Raw genomic sequence first — 14,916 nt, forward strand, 5'->3', positions numbered from 1 at the left:
AAAGTCAGAATTTAGAAAAAAAAAAGTCAAAATTCTGCAGAAAAAAACTCTTAAAGGGGGGGTTCAGAGTTTTGGACATAGGATCTCATTTCCAAGTTAGCCAGTGTGCTATATATCAGTGGAGAGCGTTTTCAACACGTCTCATCCAGTCCTTCTAGTTGCAGAGTTCGCAGGTGCTAGGCCAGCGCAAGTCAACGGTTTCTCAGAGTCTGCCAATAAAACCAGTCTTACTCCACAGTACACCCGAAGCAAATCAATTAATGTAGGGAATAAAACTAGCTTTTTGTGTGTGTGTGTGTGTGTGTGTGTGTGTGTGTGTGTGTGTGTGTGTGTGTGTGTGTGTGTGTGTGTGTCTTTGTGAGACTTGTTATTGTTTTTCATACCTGTGGAAGTTGTATATAGTTTCTAAATCAGCTGGTGAGTCTTTTTTATTATCATGTAAATAAACAGCATATTTTTGGTCCAATAATTCAGTTTTATTTATTTTCCCCGAGTTATTTACCTAGTTTGTTACTTCTCTTATTCCCAGTTTTTTTTGGCGAAATGCAACGTCGATATATTACACAACCGTAACAGTTGTGAAATAAACTTCACAGATAAGATCCTCCTTCTTTCTGTAGAATGACTCACTAAGGAACAGTTTTTCTCCTGTGTGTGGTCTGTCTGCTGATCTATCAGAGATGAGAGGAGCAGCCATGGGTTTTACTGCAGCTGCGGGTGGATGTGTTGTCTTCCTGCTCTCTGTGTCAGGTACTGTACTAACATTTATATTTTAAGGCAGTGAATGGGTTAGGGCAGGGGTGTCCAAGCTTTTTTCACCGAGGGCCACATACAGAAAAATACACGGAGAGCTGGGCCACTTCTAGAGGTGAATATCGTCTCATAAGTTCAGTTATGAGTTAGCAAAACAAATCAAATGTAGGAGAATAAAGTGCAATACTTTCAAATGGTTTAAGGAAAGAACAGCCTACATCCCGTCTGTCTTTAGGGGTTCATTTATTTAGGTGGCAGCTCATTCTTAAAACAGAAGCCTCAGATTGCTGATAATCAGAGTAAATATGTAGGTTACTTTTCAAGCTCGTTATAGAAAGAAGTTATTGGTTTTTGTTTATCAACTAAGATTTGTTGGAAAATGTTTTTAATTCTAAATGACTGAAATTATTTGAAATTGGGCTCATTAATATATTTGAGAAGTACAATATAAGACCAGCACAAGTGTAATTAGTGGGCCTTATTGCATTATACTTTTAGAATTTGCTGCGGGCCGCATTTGGCCCCCGGGCCGTAGGTTGGACACCCCTGGGTTAGGCTTAGGCTTCTAAACATCATCTGTCTGACTCTTGCCCCAGGTAACTTGTTTTTTTTCACCCCATTCTCTTAAAAAATGTGAAATCAAATCAACATAGAGTATATTTGAACTTGTACACAGGTGTTTTCTTTGTATTATTTACTCATATCACATTTATCCAGTTATTTCACATTGTGTTTATAAAGAAGTCCTGTCTTTTCTTTACCTCCAACTTGGACTGTCGTCTTTCTAGTTTTGTGAAATGTCATCAAGAGAGATCAAATTCCTTAAATGTGCAGAAAGACGGAGATTTTCATAATTGTCTCAGAATTCTGAGAAGAAAGTCAAATCTTACTTGAATCTAAGAAGTATGACTGTAAGAGCTACTTCAAGAGTGTGGAAAAAGCAGCTGGATGATTCAAGATGATTCATCCTCTTGAGTTTACTGCTTCATAATTCATACAGAGAATATTCAGCAGAAGACTCGATGAGTTACCTATGAATCGTTTTGTAATAAACTCACATAATACAAATGTTAGAGCAGAATACTTTACGGTACAGACCAGAGGTGGGTTACATCCCACTTATTAACATTATAAAGTACTCTGACTTTAATCTCAGAACAGAAAAATTGATTTGGTCAGATTTAAAAAACAAACGTGGCTTCAGTCCTCTTCTGTAGCTCAAAGGAATGAAACGTACGCTGCTGATTTTAATACAAATTAGGTTTGTACCAGTTCACATTTGGTTAATGGTTTGTATTATTATTATAAGATATATTGTGTGTGTGTGTGTGTGTGTGTGTGTGTGTGTGTGTGTGTGTGTGTGTGTGTGTGTGTGTGTGTGTGTGTGTGTGTGTGTGATGTGTGTGTGTGTGTGTGTGTGTGTGTGTGTGTGTGTGTGTGTGTGTGTGTGTGTGTGTGTGTGTGTGTGTGTGTGTGTGTGTGTGTGTGTGATCGTCTCGTTGTTTCATTAAATGACATTATTATCCTCCTCGTTTTTGATCTCAGCAAGTCATTTTTTGATAGCGTGTCACACAATTGCGACCAGGCCCCGCCTCAGCCCCTCAGCGACTTAGTTTATTTACTGAAGTCGCTGTACTTACCTATACCTCCTGAAGGTGTTTTTAAAAACATAACTAATGCATCTTGTGTCTGTTACAGGGAAATCTACAACAATAACAGCTGCAGTCGTAACTGTGACTCTGCCTGTTCTGGCCCTGATGTCGGTGCTTCTTCTGTGCTGCAGGTGAGGGAAACCATTTCCACCTGTCTTTGTGGACATAATGTCAAAAAGTCACCGACAGCAACATGTGTGCTGATCCTCCATGTCTCCATTTATTTCAGTTACTATTTAAAGTCTGACTGCATGTGTTAGTGTTTGTTTTTGTTTTACTTAAAGCGAGATTTCCCGTTTATAAAAAATGGTTTGCTTGATTTATTTAATCCAGGAGGAATAAGAAAGCTCAATGGTCCCCCGTGACCCAAATGACCCTGTGCACAGTGTGAAGGTAAGAGAATCATCAATAAATTAGTTTTTTAAAATAACTTTTAATACATTTTAAGATCAAATCCAACAGAAGGCTTGTTTTAAATTGATGCTCTTTGTCTTTATGTCGTTTCTCCCCATCAGCTCCAAGCACCAAGTCCATCCCAGCAGCAGAGACTGAAGACTCGCAGCAACAGGAGGAATGAAACGTCACATTTCACACCATGTAGTGGTTGTTTCATTATTTCAAAGACACCTCACTAGATGGCACGCTTTTCTAGCATTGCATTGGAAGAGACAGAGAGCTTCCTTAATAATAACTTGTTCTAGTCTGCAGATCATGTCAGTCCCCTCTCACTCCTGCAGGAGGCGGCACTGTGCAGACCGTTTCAGATATCAGCTCTAGACCAAGTGTGTTAGCTGATTTACTTTTGCACCTGAACAGGTTGATAACTTTGGCAAGCAGGGAGGAGATGGAAAACACTGCAGCTGTCAAAGGTGAGAAAAGATGGAGAAAAGTCATCTTCAGAGTCGCTGTATTTATCTCACAATATTCAGCGCTATGGTAATGTCCGTAAAAGTGATGCAACCTAAATGTGGTCTGTACTACACACCACTGCCTGTCCACTGTGCTTTGCTTTATTATATCAGTGTTTTAAAAATCCTTGCAGTGATGAATATTGTTTCTATCTCTAGGTCATTTTGCCTGAATATTCTCTGTATGAATTATGATGCAACAATAATAATAATAATACAGGAACTCTGGAGAATGAATTATCCTAAATCATCCACCTACTGTTAACTAGCTTCTTAAAAATAACAAGTAAATGATTCAATTCGACTGAAAATAATTGGGCTGAAGTCTTTGCTCAATTCATTTCCACATAATGAACCCAAAAACAGCAGCTGTTCTTCTAACCAACCTGGATCCTTCAGTATTAAAGAGTCCTCTCCTGCTGATGTTCAGGTGTATATCAGTATGTAGTGTCTCTACTTTAAAGAGTCCTCTCCTGCTGATGTTCAGGGGTATATCAGTATGTAGAGTCTCTACTTTAAAGAGTCCTCTCCTGCTGATGTTCAGGTGTATATCAGTATGTAGTGTCTCTACTTTAAAGAGTCCTCTCCTGCTGATGTTCAGGTGTATATCAGTATGTAGTGTCTCTACTTTAAAGAGTCCTCTCCTGCTGATGTTCAGGTGTATATCAGTATGTAGAGTCTCTACTTTAAAGAGTCCTCTCCTGCTGATGTTCAGGTGTATATCAGTATGTAGTGTCTCTACTTTAAAGAGTCCTCTCCTGCTGATGTTCAGGTGTATATCAGTATGTAGTGTCTCTACTTTAAAGAGTCCTCTCCTGCTGATGTTCAGGTGTATATCAGTATGTAGTGTCTCTACTTTAAAGAGTCCTCTCCTGCTGATGTTCAGGTGTGTATCAGTATGTAGAGTCTCTACTTTAAAGAGTCCTCTCCTGCTGATGTTCAGGTGTATATCAGTATGTAGTGTCTCTACTTTAAAGAGTCCTCTCCTGCTGATGTTCAGGTGTATATCAGTATGTAGAGTCTCTACTTTAAAGAGTCCTCTCCTGCTGATGTTCAGGTGTATATCAGTATGTAGTGTCTCTAATTTAAAGAGTCCTCTCCTGCTGATGTTCAGGTGTATATCAGTATGTAGAGTCTCTCCTTTAAAGAGTCCTCTCCTGCTGATGTTCAGGTGTGTATCAGTATGTAGTGTCTCTACTTTAAAGAGTCCTCTCCTGCTGATGTTCAGGTGTACATCAGTATGTAGTGTCTCTACTTTAAAGAGTCCTCTCCTGCTGATGTTCAGGTGTATATCAGTATGTAGTGTCTCTACTTTAAAGAGTCCTCTCCTGCTGATGTTCAGGTGTATATCAGTATGTAGAGTCTCTACTTTAAAGAGTCCTCTCCTGCTGATGTTCAGGTGTATATCAGTATGTAGAGTCTCTACTTTAAAGAGTCCTCTCCTGCTGATGTTCAGGTGTATATCAGTATGTAGTGTCTCTACTTTAAAGAGTCCTCTCCTGCTGATGTTCAGGTGTATATCAGTATGTAGAGTCTCTACTTTAAAGAGTCCTCTCCTGCTGATGTTCAGGTGTATATCAGTATGTAGAGTCTCTACTTTAAAGAGTCCTCTCCTGCTGATGTTCAGGTGTACATCAGTATGTAGTGCCTCTACTTTAAAGAGTCCTCTCCTGCTGATGTTCAGGTGTACATCAGTATGTAGTGTCTCTCCTGTGACATGTCTCCATGCTTTAATGTTCAAAAAGCTTAGACTCCTTCTCTGCTCCTAAACACCGTCTCAGTTCCGTCTCAGTTCCGTCTCAGTTCCGTCTCAGTTCTGTCTCAGTTCTGTCTCAGTTCTGTAAGGTAAAGTCAAAAGTCGAACCCATGCACCCTGATCTTCCCTGTTTGAGTTGTTTGACTCACCCAATCACAGTAAGTTCTTTTTTTTTACTTTTGTATTTTAAAACTGTGAAGAGGAAGGAAGCCAGGCCGTTTTTTTTTACACATTGACGAAGTGAAAGAGAGGCGTCCTCCTCAAAGGTTTTTGGTGACCGTTTTTCTCCTATGTGTGATCTACCTGCTGCTTTATCTGAGGAGCAGCTATGAGTTTCCCAGCAGCAGCGAGAGGATTTGTCGTGTTCTTTCTCTCTGTGCAAGGTACTGTTCATTTATCTTTATTGTTTAAGGCAGTGAATGCACTGCAGAGATACAGAAGAGGTTTATATGTAAAACAAATCCAAATCATTATACACCAGGGGTTTTCAAACTACGGCTTCTTAAATAGATATGAAAACAGATATTTTACAGTAGTATTCATGTGTTAATGAGCTCGATTTTTAAATAAATTCAGTCAAGTTGAACATAACAAGCTTGAAATAGACCCTTCATATATGTTTTAATGGGACGAGCTGCCAACTCAATAAATGAATAATGAACCTGCATTTGATTGATTTTGCTAACGTATACTTACCTTAGCGTTGTGTTTGTGTGGATGGAAGTAATGACTGTTCATTAACAAAGAAAGGAATCTTTGTTGTAAACCTGCTGTTGAACTTAGAGGTGGCGCTATAACATCATATTTATCTCACACTGACTTACAGTTGGACGGCGTGGCAATGATATGAGTTGGATAAATGTTCCTGATGTGCTCTGCGTTTCAGTGGTTCAGGGTCAGCATGGCTGGGGAGTGACTTGCTCTTCTACTGAGATCTGTGCAGTGAAAGGATCAACAGTGGAGATAAGCTGCAGATACACATACCCATTTAGATGGAGAGGTGGTGTTAACACAGTAGAGAAAACATTCTGGTTTGCTAAACAGAAAGATGGTGAACCTGTAGATCTGAGAACAGACTCAGAGTATGCAGGTCGTGTTGAGACTCTCTGTGAAAACAACATCTGCACTCTGAGAATCAGAAACCTGAGAGAGAGCGACTCAGCTCAGTACAGGTTCAGCATCAAAACAAACCAGGCTGCATATATTGAGAGTCCTCGAGTCACTTTGTCCGTCACAGGTAACACTCTTGTCAATAATTTTCAAATGTTCAGCAGACAGAAAACAATGATATAATTGTGCTGGGATGTATTTGTCAAAAATAACGTTCCTGTTTCTTCTTCACTAATCCAGATCTCCAGGTGAAGGTGAGCAGAGCATATTTAGCCCAGGCAGAGCTGCGGTGTCAGACCAGGTGCCCTGGACCGGATCATACTTCCTACGTCTGGTACAACAATGGAGAGAAACTTTGGACAGGAATGTCTTCCTCTCATTTCGTCAACTTTAGTTCAGCAGACAGCTATTCCTGTGCTTTAAATGGAAATGAGAATCACCGCTCTCCTTCAGTGTGTGAGTTCACTTACATTAAAGAGGAACATATTCTGCTCATATTCAGGTTCATATCAGTGTGTAATGTCTCTCCTGGGACATGTCTCCATGCTTTAATGTTCAAAAAGCTCTTTATTTTTCTCATACTGCCTGTGCTGCAGCACCTCTGTTCACCCTCTGTCTGAAACTAGAGCAGAAACTCCCAAACACAGACCATTTACAAAAACCTGTAGAACACACGGGAAAGGGAAATCCTCAAAGAGCATAATAAGACCCCTTTAACGTCTTCTGTTTTTGTCATTGTCGTTCAGGTTTGCTGCCGGGCGGACTACAGACAAGTAGTTTGTTTTGGCCTTATAATAGTTGTATTTCTACACCTTCTCCTCCAGACGCTCCAAAGCTCCCCTCTGTGTCAGTCAGTCCCTCTGCTGAGATAGAGGAGGGCAGTTCAGTGACTCTGACCTGTAGCACTAATGCTAACCCAGCAGCTAACTACACCTGGTACAAGGATGAGACTTCATACTCCTTGCCTCTGAAAGAAGAACCTCAGCTTGTCCTCAGCTCGATCCACTCCTCTGACTCTGGAGTGTATTTCTGTACAGCTAAGAACAAGCTGGGAAGGAGGACATCGAAAAAGTTATTTATTGATGTGAAACGTGAGTCAAAAAGGTTTATTACCAGCGGGATATTTTATTGATCATAACTACAAACTTCCCTCAGCTGCTCACGGCTATTAGTCAGCGGAAATTCAGGCCTCAGGAGATTGAATGCACAGGGAAAAAACTGAAGCATTGACTTTAATTAAACGTATCAACGTCAACAAATGTCATAATAGGTTAGTTAAAAGCAATAATATAAAGTTTGATTACGTTCAACTTAATATTATTGCTTTCAACTAGCCGTTATGGGACCCAAATTGAAGTGTGAAACAATACAATCACTTTGTAAGAGCAGACCAAGTTTAAAATGCAGCAATTAGAGAAGATGTTTCGGCTAAAAACATGAGCAGCCCGGTCATACGCTTTCTCCAAAATCACAACACACATGTAGACCGATTAGACACAGGATCTTTGCAAGAGTAAACGTCTGGTACTTTTTAAAGGAACTGGTAAAAATCCACATTGTTCAGCTCATCATTTGAGGTCAACAGAGATGAAGATGAAGATTCAACTTTATTGTCATTGCACAGAGTACAAGTACTAGGACAACGAAATGCGGTCTCTGCATTTGACCCATCCTAGTGTTAGGAGCAGTGGGCTGCCATTATGTACGGCGCCCGGGGAGCAGTGTAGGTAACCAGTGTCTTGCTCAGGGACACCACGGTGGCACTTGGTCTTTCGGGGACTTGAACTGGTGACCTTCCAGTTCCCAGGCCAAGCCCCTATGGACTTCGCCACCACCGCCAACAGCGTCACCTGCTCACTTTATTTCCAACTTGAATGGGTCGTTGCTTACAGAGCTTCTCCAATGGCCAACATGCAGTCGAAACAGACATTTTTTTCAGTCTACGAATTAGAAATTAAAAAGTAGAAATAAAAAATTCTAAAATAACGAACATCTCAAAATAAATCGGAATTAGAGAAAAATATATATATACAGTTGACTTTGGGGATAAAGAAACCTTTAAACTGTCCGGCAAATAAACACTATTGAATTTAACACAATATAAAGCATTATATGGGCAGCTCGTTTCACCATTTGTTATCCAGGATGGCAGAAGTTATAGTACCTCACATCATACCTCCATTTCTAGATAAGTCACCACTGATCATGAACATCAGCAGGCTGACTCTGGTGGCTCTGATCCTGACTCCTCTGCTCCTTTTATGTCTCTGGATGAGGTAACTCTAAAAATACATGCTCATATGCAGCATTGATGTGTTCCCCTTGGTATTTAAATCCATGGTTGGAATTATATTTATTTATCTGTTTATTTTTTATTTAATTCAGGAAGAAGAAGAAGGCTGTGAGGTCCATCTCTGAACTGCATGAACCCATACAGATGGTGGAGGTGAGACAGATCTTACTAAACTGGTCACTATCTGTTGATAAAGTCATAGGTCTGACTGTCCTCTTGTTGTCTCTCCATCAGTTGGACCCTTGTTCTGTGTATGAGAACATCTCCGACCTGAACATGGTCTCTGCAGCACGGACAGAAGAACCAGAGGAGCTGGTGTGAAGGTTGGCCCGCTCTCAGTCGGCTGTGTGTAGAAAACAAACCCAAAACAACTTTACATTACCGAGAGATAACTCACCCGAACTGTACGGTGTGGAATTTATTTGTTTGGGTAAAATGCAAGTGTCATAAAATGTAAAGAGTGAAAGAATTTGCAACACACACACACACACACACACACACACACACACACACACACACACACACACACACACACACACACACACACACACACACACACCAAACGCCTTACTTATTGTGATCCTCATATTTAATCCACCTTTTCAAGTATTTTTATACCAGATTTGTGTTCGATCGTAGTTATTTTTCTATTTTTTTACTGAAATGATGCTCACATTTGACTTCCGGTTGATAAACAAAGGCTGAACCAGTTCCTCATTGCTATACTCCTAAGTATTCTTTCAACATTGGTCCCAGTTCCTCTTTTACTTCGTCTTAAATTATGCGTCAATGTTTAATCAGGAATCTTGAAAAGGGGACTTCTCTCTCAACTATACACATGTGACTGAGTTTAATTTGAATCCTTTTTTTTAGCTTTTGTTTTCCGAGAAATCAATATGTTGTGCTGTGCCATTTTTATCATGTGACATTTCATAAATAAAAACACCCAAAGGGAAATGACTTTCAGTTCCTCTGTTGTGATTAGTGCATCTTTAAGAAACACTATCTGATAATAGTTTGTTTCAGGTGGTTAGTCACACTTCTACTGGGATCTGTGGACACACCCTGCACTTCATACCATAATACTACAGATTGGGAGGAAATCTAACATTAATGATGATTGTTCACAACCAAAAAACATGCCCTGGGTTCGTCCCTGTTTCTAGGCTTACTGGGGCTTGAGCTGTGGGTCACACATTTTCATCAAAAGGTGAATGCATCGTTTGCAGAACCATAGCAGGAATAAGTTCTTCATTTCAAATTAAGCTGTAAAAGAGGAAGGAAACCTTGCCATTTTGTTGGTGTCATGGTTACAGAAGAAACCCCCTTTCTGATGTAGAAATGCTTTCTCTGACGGACAGTTATTCTCCTGTGTGTGATCTACCTGCTGCTTTATCAGAGACGTGAGGAGCAGATATGAGTTTCCCAGCAGCAGCGAGAGGACTTGTCGTCCTCCTTCTCTCTATGCAAGGTACTGTCCGTTATATAAGAGGCATTTCTGAGGAAATACAGCATGAGGATACACTCAATCCTCTCTTCAGTCTTATTTTTCTTTTTGCAGGAGAGTTAAAGTAATAGATTTACTTCCTGACGCTGAACATTTCTCGGTTTAAGAGGATCAAATAAAATGTGTTAGATTTTTGATTATAGGTAATCTGAAGTGTGGAAGCTATACAAGAGATCTGACTCTTTCCTCAGTCCTGAACAGCTATCATTTAAACTTCTATCATAAAACAAGACATAAAGCTTGAACACGTTTTGTATTTGATTTCTGACTCTGTTCCTCTGCATTATAAATGATCATGTCAAACAGAATGATTTTTATATTTCCACAACTTCAAATAATAAGAACAATCTTATTATTATTTGAAGAATTTCAATCATTTAAAAAGCTCTTCCTTCTTTCAAAGACATGAGGACTCTCCCTCCCCTTCAGTGTGAGCTTACTTCACAGACTAACATAACCTCATCTCGTGGCACCTCATGTGACTCCTCACTAACTCGGTTAAAACTAGTTCTCATTTTCAGGTGTCACTGGTCAAAACGGAGACGCAGTGATTTGCACTTACAGATACATCTGTGCCCCAAAAGGATCATCAGAGAACATTTCCTGCATCTACAACACTTATCATTTATATGGTGGATCTAAATTGTGGTTCAGACATGAGAGTTATTCTGATTGGCTAACCTCCTCCCCGGTGGACCTTAGTGAAGACTCCCAGTATGAAGGTCGTATTCAGGTTCTTGAAACAGAGAGAAGACGCTCCACTCTGAGGATCTCTGACCTGAGAGACTCAGATTCAGCTGAGTATCGCTTCACATTCAAAACATCAGGCTTTGATTGGAGGAGAAGTCTACCTGGTACAACTCTGACTGTCACAGGTACTGATCAACACACACTGATGTAAATACACTAAGACAATACACACAATAATAGTCAGTATTGCTCTCCTCTACTTCTATGTTGTGTTTATACATATAGCATATATATTTTCTCTCATCTCCAGCTCTGCAGGTGCAGGTGATCACAGTATCAGTCAACCAGTCTGACACCTTTGCAGAGCTGAAGTGTCACAGCAGCTGCCTTTCAGCTTCCTACGTCTGGTTCAAGAGCGGAGAGAAAATCACAACGACAAACAATAATACATATATATATTCTTATAAAGGCCAGTTAAATCACAAGGACAACATCACCTGTGCTTTTAAAGGACATGAGGACTTCCCCTCTCCTCCAGTTTGTGAGTTTACCCACAACACACACTGACATTAAAATAAAAATACCAAACCAGACATGACCTCACAGGAGTCTGAATCTTAATGCAGAAAAGCAGTAATTGTAAAAAAAAAGGGGCTAACCCACGTGTTTTGTGTGACGTAACACTACGTCAGAGGGTAGTAATGTGCGTCATAAGAAGTAGTTGCTGAAAAGTTGTAGGCATGCTGTGTTGTTCGGGTGCGTAATTGAAGGTGAGTGTTTTGCCACAGTATTGCCTGTTATGTTGTTCTGCAATATCCAATAATGTGATAGCTTCTGTGTGATGTGCCTTAATGCGGAGTCTGTGCTCTGTGTGATCTGTGCATGCTCCGTGCATGATGTTAATTGCGGCAAGTTAAGTCAGTAGTTAAGTGAGTCGGCCCTCCCGTCTCAGAGCATAGACATACACCATGATGAGTGGCACTGAGTTGTTATTATTAAGGTGTTCATATGTAGTTTATGTGGATGAATGTTTATGTGAGGTTACTTGCGAAATGTTTAGTGTTTACCGCTACCTTTTAGGCCTATTGTTTCGCTAACCCGAATACCGGAAGTATCATGTCTGTGGCGTTTCAAAATAAGAGCATCAGCTGTCTGTAGCTGTAGACCGGATGTAGAATGTTAGCATTAGCGCTAGCTTAACTTTAATTTTGAATGACCGAATTGTAATGAGTGTTTGACATTCTGTGAAATGTGTTGCTGTTCTAGATGAAGGGAGACATGTTATACTAGTTAGTATGTGTTTAGTAGATTCTTCCTATAAGGTTTGGGAATATTATGTATATTGTTTATGTATGCACAAGTGACCTTATATTCATTGAATTCTGTGTATTTCTCTTATAGGAAAACCACACACACACACACACAACCTTTATTCTGTGTGTGTGTGTGTGTGTGTGTGTGTGTGTGTGTGTGTGTGTGTGTGTGTGTGTGTGTGTGTGTGTGTGTGTGTGTGTGTGTGTGTGTGTGTGTGTGTGTGTGTGTGTGTGTGTGTGTGTGTGTGTGTGTGTGTGTGCGTGCTCCCGCTGTTGTGTGTGTTCCCATGTGGCAGCTTGTGATTGGACGATGCATATTGATAAAACACAGAAGTAGTGCCAACACTGAGCTTATCCTTAACTCTCCACTACAGTAACATTTAAAGAAACAAAACGCAGTGAATAAGCCATCATAAATACGTTTTTTATAATTGTTTTTGCCTTATAATAGTTGTATTTCTACACCTTCTCCTCCAGACTCTCCAAGGCTCCCCTCTGTGTCAGTGAGTCCCTCTGCTGGGATAAAGGAGGGCAGTTCAGTGACTCTGACCTGTAGCAGTGATGCGAACCCAGCACTTAACTACACCTGGTACAAGGAGAATGAAGACTCACATCTTCCTCCTTTCAGTGAAGGACCACAGCTTGTCTTCAGCTCCTTCCAGCCCTCTCTGGACTCTGGACAGTATTACTGTGCAGCTGAGAACATACTTGGGAGGAGGACTTCTGAACACATCTTTATTGATGTGGGATGTGAGTTAAAAAACAGCGTGACTTCAGCTCCATTCAGACCTGGAACATATATGTGTTTTGCTAGGAACAAACTGGGATATACGTCCTATTATTACATCTTTATTAGAGTGAAGTGTGAGTGAAACAATTTGTTAAAGCTCAAATCTCAAAGCTGAAGAATATCTCACTGATCTTCTTCAGCTTTTGTAGAGATTTTGGACCAAGGGATGAAGGGTCCCTGGATCCTACAGCAGTTACAGTAAAGCATCTCACATCTGTTTACCTCCATTTCTAGATAAATCAACAATGATCCTGAACATCACCAGGCTGACTCTGGTGGTTGTGATGCTGATTCCTCTGCTCCTTTTCTGTCTCTGGATGAGGTGAGACTGTAACGGTTGATCAGCTCCTTTATTTGTACAGTATGTTACTTTCATTATTTGGGATTTTTTATTAATTATCTATGTTTGGATTCAATTCAGGAAGAAGAAGGCTGTGAGCTCCACCACTGAACCGAATGACCCCATGGAGACTGTGGAGGTGAGACAGATCTTACTCTAGCAAACCTTCCTTAGTAACTTATTTACTCTCCTTTTGTTTCCCCCTACCTTTCAGTTGGATTCTGGTCCTTATTACATTAACGCCTCAGACCGGAACATGGTCTCTGCTGCACAGACTGAAGAACCAGAGGAGCAGGAGCAGGTGTGAAGGTCGGCCAGCTCTCAGTCTGCAGCATGTGGAAAAACAAACCTTAACATCACTGAGGAATACTCACTAAAATGTACCTGATTTCTTTCAGATGCATCAAACCAGACAGAGACTCACCTGGATGGAAACAGAAGTATGACTCTTTTCAGGACTGGATGCCTCAGTTAAATAGTATTGTTTGATTGTGATCGTCGTATTTAATTTTTCCACTTTTCAAATATTCTTTTTCTTGATTTTGTTGTGAAGTGATCTTTCTAGGTTTCTTACAAGACTTGTCATTGTAATAATTGTCACGTGATGAAACCTAGGTCTGATCTGTTAGTCATTGCCTGTCCAGCGTGCTTTGGCTATTTCTATCCTGTAAGTGTTTATTAATAACAAAGCGCTGGTCTGATCAGAACCGCTGCTTTATGTATTTATTTGGATCCCAGTAAGACTTTTTTTGTGTCTCAAGCTGAGAAACGTTGTCGTCCTTAATGAGATTTTAAGGGCAGAAATCAAATGTGTCATCTTAAACTATAACCCACTTCATTTTGGAATAATGCCTACAGAAATAAACTTAACTAGAAGGAATAAAATAATGTATTTTTAAATAAATTATACAGTTTCATCACTTATTTTGTGGACTTGCATCACTCAAAATCTCATCATGGGGACTCGCTCCTATTTAGTGGAACAAAACTCAAGTCCTAGCATCATGAAACCTTACATTTAAGGGTTTTCTTTAAGGTTTAAGTGCAAGTTGAGTAGTGTATCCTGAATTAGACTTTTCTGTCGGTAAAAAACTCTCCTTACTCAAAGGCTTACCGTATGTAAAGTCTCCAGGGACTGAATATAAGTCATTGCATTAAATGTGTGTGTTCATACGGTTCTGTGAATACACTCACAGGTTGCGCACAGGATAAACCTTTGCAGGAATCTGCCTCTTCTGACTTGTGAAGGTGTGAGGCTCCATCTGCTGGTTAATCCCCTCCAGCTGGTCCTGCCTGCTCCCATTAGAGGAGTCACCAGAGTTTACAGAAACCTCTCCCCCGGACCCTCTCCCTCTGCTCTTACTGCAAATCTGTGTCTCAGGTGAGGAGGCATTTTAATTCCAGCAGGTGCATAAAAGAGTGTCCGTGCTGGGTCAGTAGATCAGGAGGATCAGGGAGCCAATCAACCGCACTTAATCCATCTTAATGCTCCGACAGTTCCTGTTCAGTCTGGGCACGGATGAAAGTGCTCTGAGGAAGCAGCTCTTATAAACAGATCCTAGTTGCCTGATCCACCCCCAACGAAACATTGTATATCGTTAATGTTTTAAGTAAAATAATGTGAAATGAAATAATAAAGTACATTGCTTTACACCTTAAGGAGGCCCCTTTATGCTTTTGGGGGTTTCTTCCTGTAGTGTGTTCTATAGGTTTTAATGCATGTAAATGGTCTTCGAAGGCTAAAATCCCCTTCCTGAAACGCTTTCATTGGACTCCTTTGTTTACCTCCAACAAAGTGACATCA

The 14,916-nt window shown here is 40.4% G+C and overlaps 2 protein-coding genes across 5 annotated transcripts; both read left to right on the forward strand.

The window, feature by feature from the left end:
* The first annotated feature begins 4,585 nt into the window (after positions 1-4,585).
* LOC134864574 (myelin-associated glycoprotein-like) lies at positions 4,586-9,438 on the forward strand. Of its 3 annotated transcripts, none has more exons than XM_063883659.1 (7): positions 4,589-5,452; positions 5,956-6,306; positions 6,420-6,635; positions 6,926-7,270; positions 8,368-8,455; positions 8,565-8,625; positions 8,707-9,438. In XM_063883659.1, exons 1-7 carry the CDS (start codon positions 5,398-5,400, stop codon positions 8,791-8,793), a joined length of 1,203 nt encoding a protein of 400 aa, XP_063739729.1. In that variant the 5' UTR covers positions 4,589-5,397; the 3' UTR covers positions 8,794-9,438. The 3 variants fall into 3 exon arrangements, with proteins under 3 accessions (XP_063739732.1, XP_063739729.1, XP_063739731.1); XM_063883661.1 differs by having other exon boundaries at positions 4,591-5,452; positions 7,004-7,270; XM_063883662.1 differs by lacking the exon at positions 8,368-8,455 and having other exon boundaries at positions 4,586-5,452; positions 8,707-8,782.
* Positions 9,439-9,763: 325 nt separating this feature from the next.
* Positions 9,764-14,032, forward strand: LOC134864576 (B-cell receptor CD22-like). 2 transcript variants are annotated; one of them, XM_063883664.1, is made up of 8 exons: positions 9,764-9,943; positions 10,501-10,854; positions 10,980-11,210; positions 12,460-12,732; positions 13,007-13,094; positions 13,194-13,251; positions 13,327-13,421; positions 13,511-14,032. In XM_063883664.1, the coding sequence occupies exons 1-7, from the start codon at positions 9,889-9,891 to the stop codon at positions 13,417-13,419; spliced, it is 1,152 nt and encodes a 383-aa protein (XP_063739734.1). In that variant the 5' UTR covers positions 9,764-9,888; the 3' UTR covers positions 13,420-13,421; positions 13,511-14,032. The 2 variants fall into 2 exon arrangements, with proteins under 2 accessions (XP_063739734.1, XP_063739735.1); XM_063883665.1 differs by lacking the exons at positions 10,501-10,854; positions 10,980-11,210 and having other exon boundaries at positions 9,835-9,943.
* Positions 14,033-14,916: the final 884 nt, after the last annotated feature.

This window comes from Eleginops maclovinus, chromosome 5 (assembly GCF_036324505.1).
Source record: "Eleginops maclovinus isolate JMC-PN-2008 ecotype Puerto Natales chromosome 5, JC_Emac_rtc_rv5, whole genome shotgun sequence".
Taxonomy (NCBI): Eukaryota; Metazoa; Chordata; class Actinopteri; order Perciformes; family Eleginopidae; genus Eleginops; species Eleginops maclovinus.

What these genes read in the sequence shown, in the direction of transcription:
- LOC134864574 (XM_063883659.1), top strand. Translation starts at nt 5,398, where the DNA reads ATGAGTTTCCCAGCAGCAGCGAGAGGATTTGTCGTGTTCTTTCTCTCT. An exon ending in GTTATTTATTGATGTGAAAC is followed by an intron (nt 7,271 to 8,367) that starts GTGAGTCAAAAA and finishes CTCCATTTCTAG; the next exon opens with ATAAGTCACCACTGATCATG. An exon ending in CTTTTATGTCTCTGGATGAG is followed by an intron (nt 8,456 to 8,564) that starts GTAACTCTAAAA and finishes TATTTAATTCAG; the next exon opens with GAAGAAGAAGAAGGCTGTGA.
- LOC134864576 (XM_063883664.1), top strand. Translation starts at nt 9,889, where the DNA reads ATGAGTTTCCCAGCAGCAGCGAGAGGACTTGTCGTCCTCCTTCTCTCT. An exon ending in CTTCCCCTCTCCTCCAGTTT is followed by an intron (nt 11,211 to 12,459) that starts GTGAGTTTACCC and finishes CTTCTCCTCCAG; the next exon opens with ACTCTCCAAGGCTCCCCTCT. An exon ending in CTTTTCTGTCTCTGGATGAG is followed by an intron (nt 13,095 to 13,193) that starts GTGAGACTGTAA and finishes GATTCAATTCAG; the next exon opens with GAAGAAGAAGGCTGTGAGCT.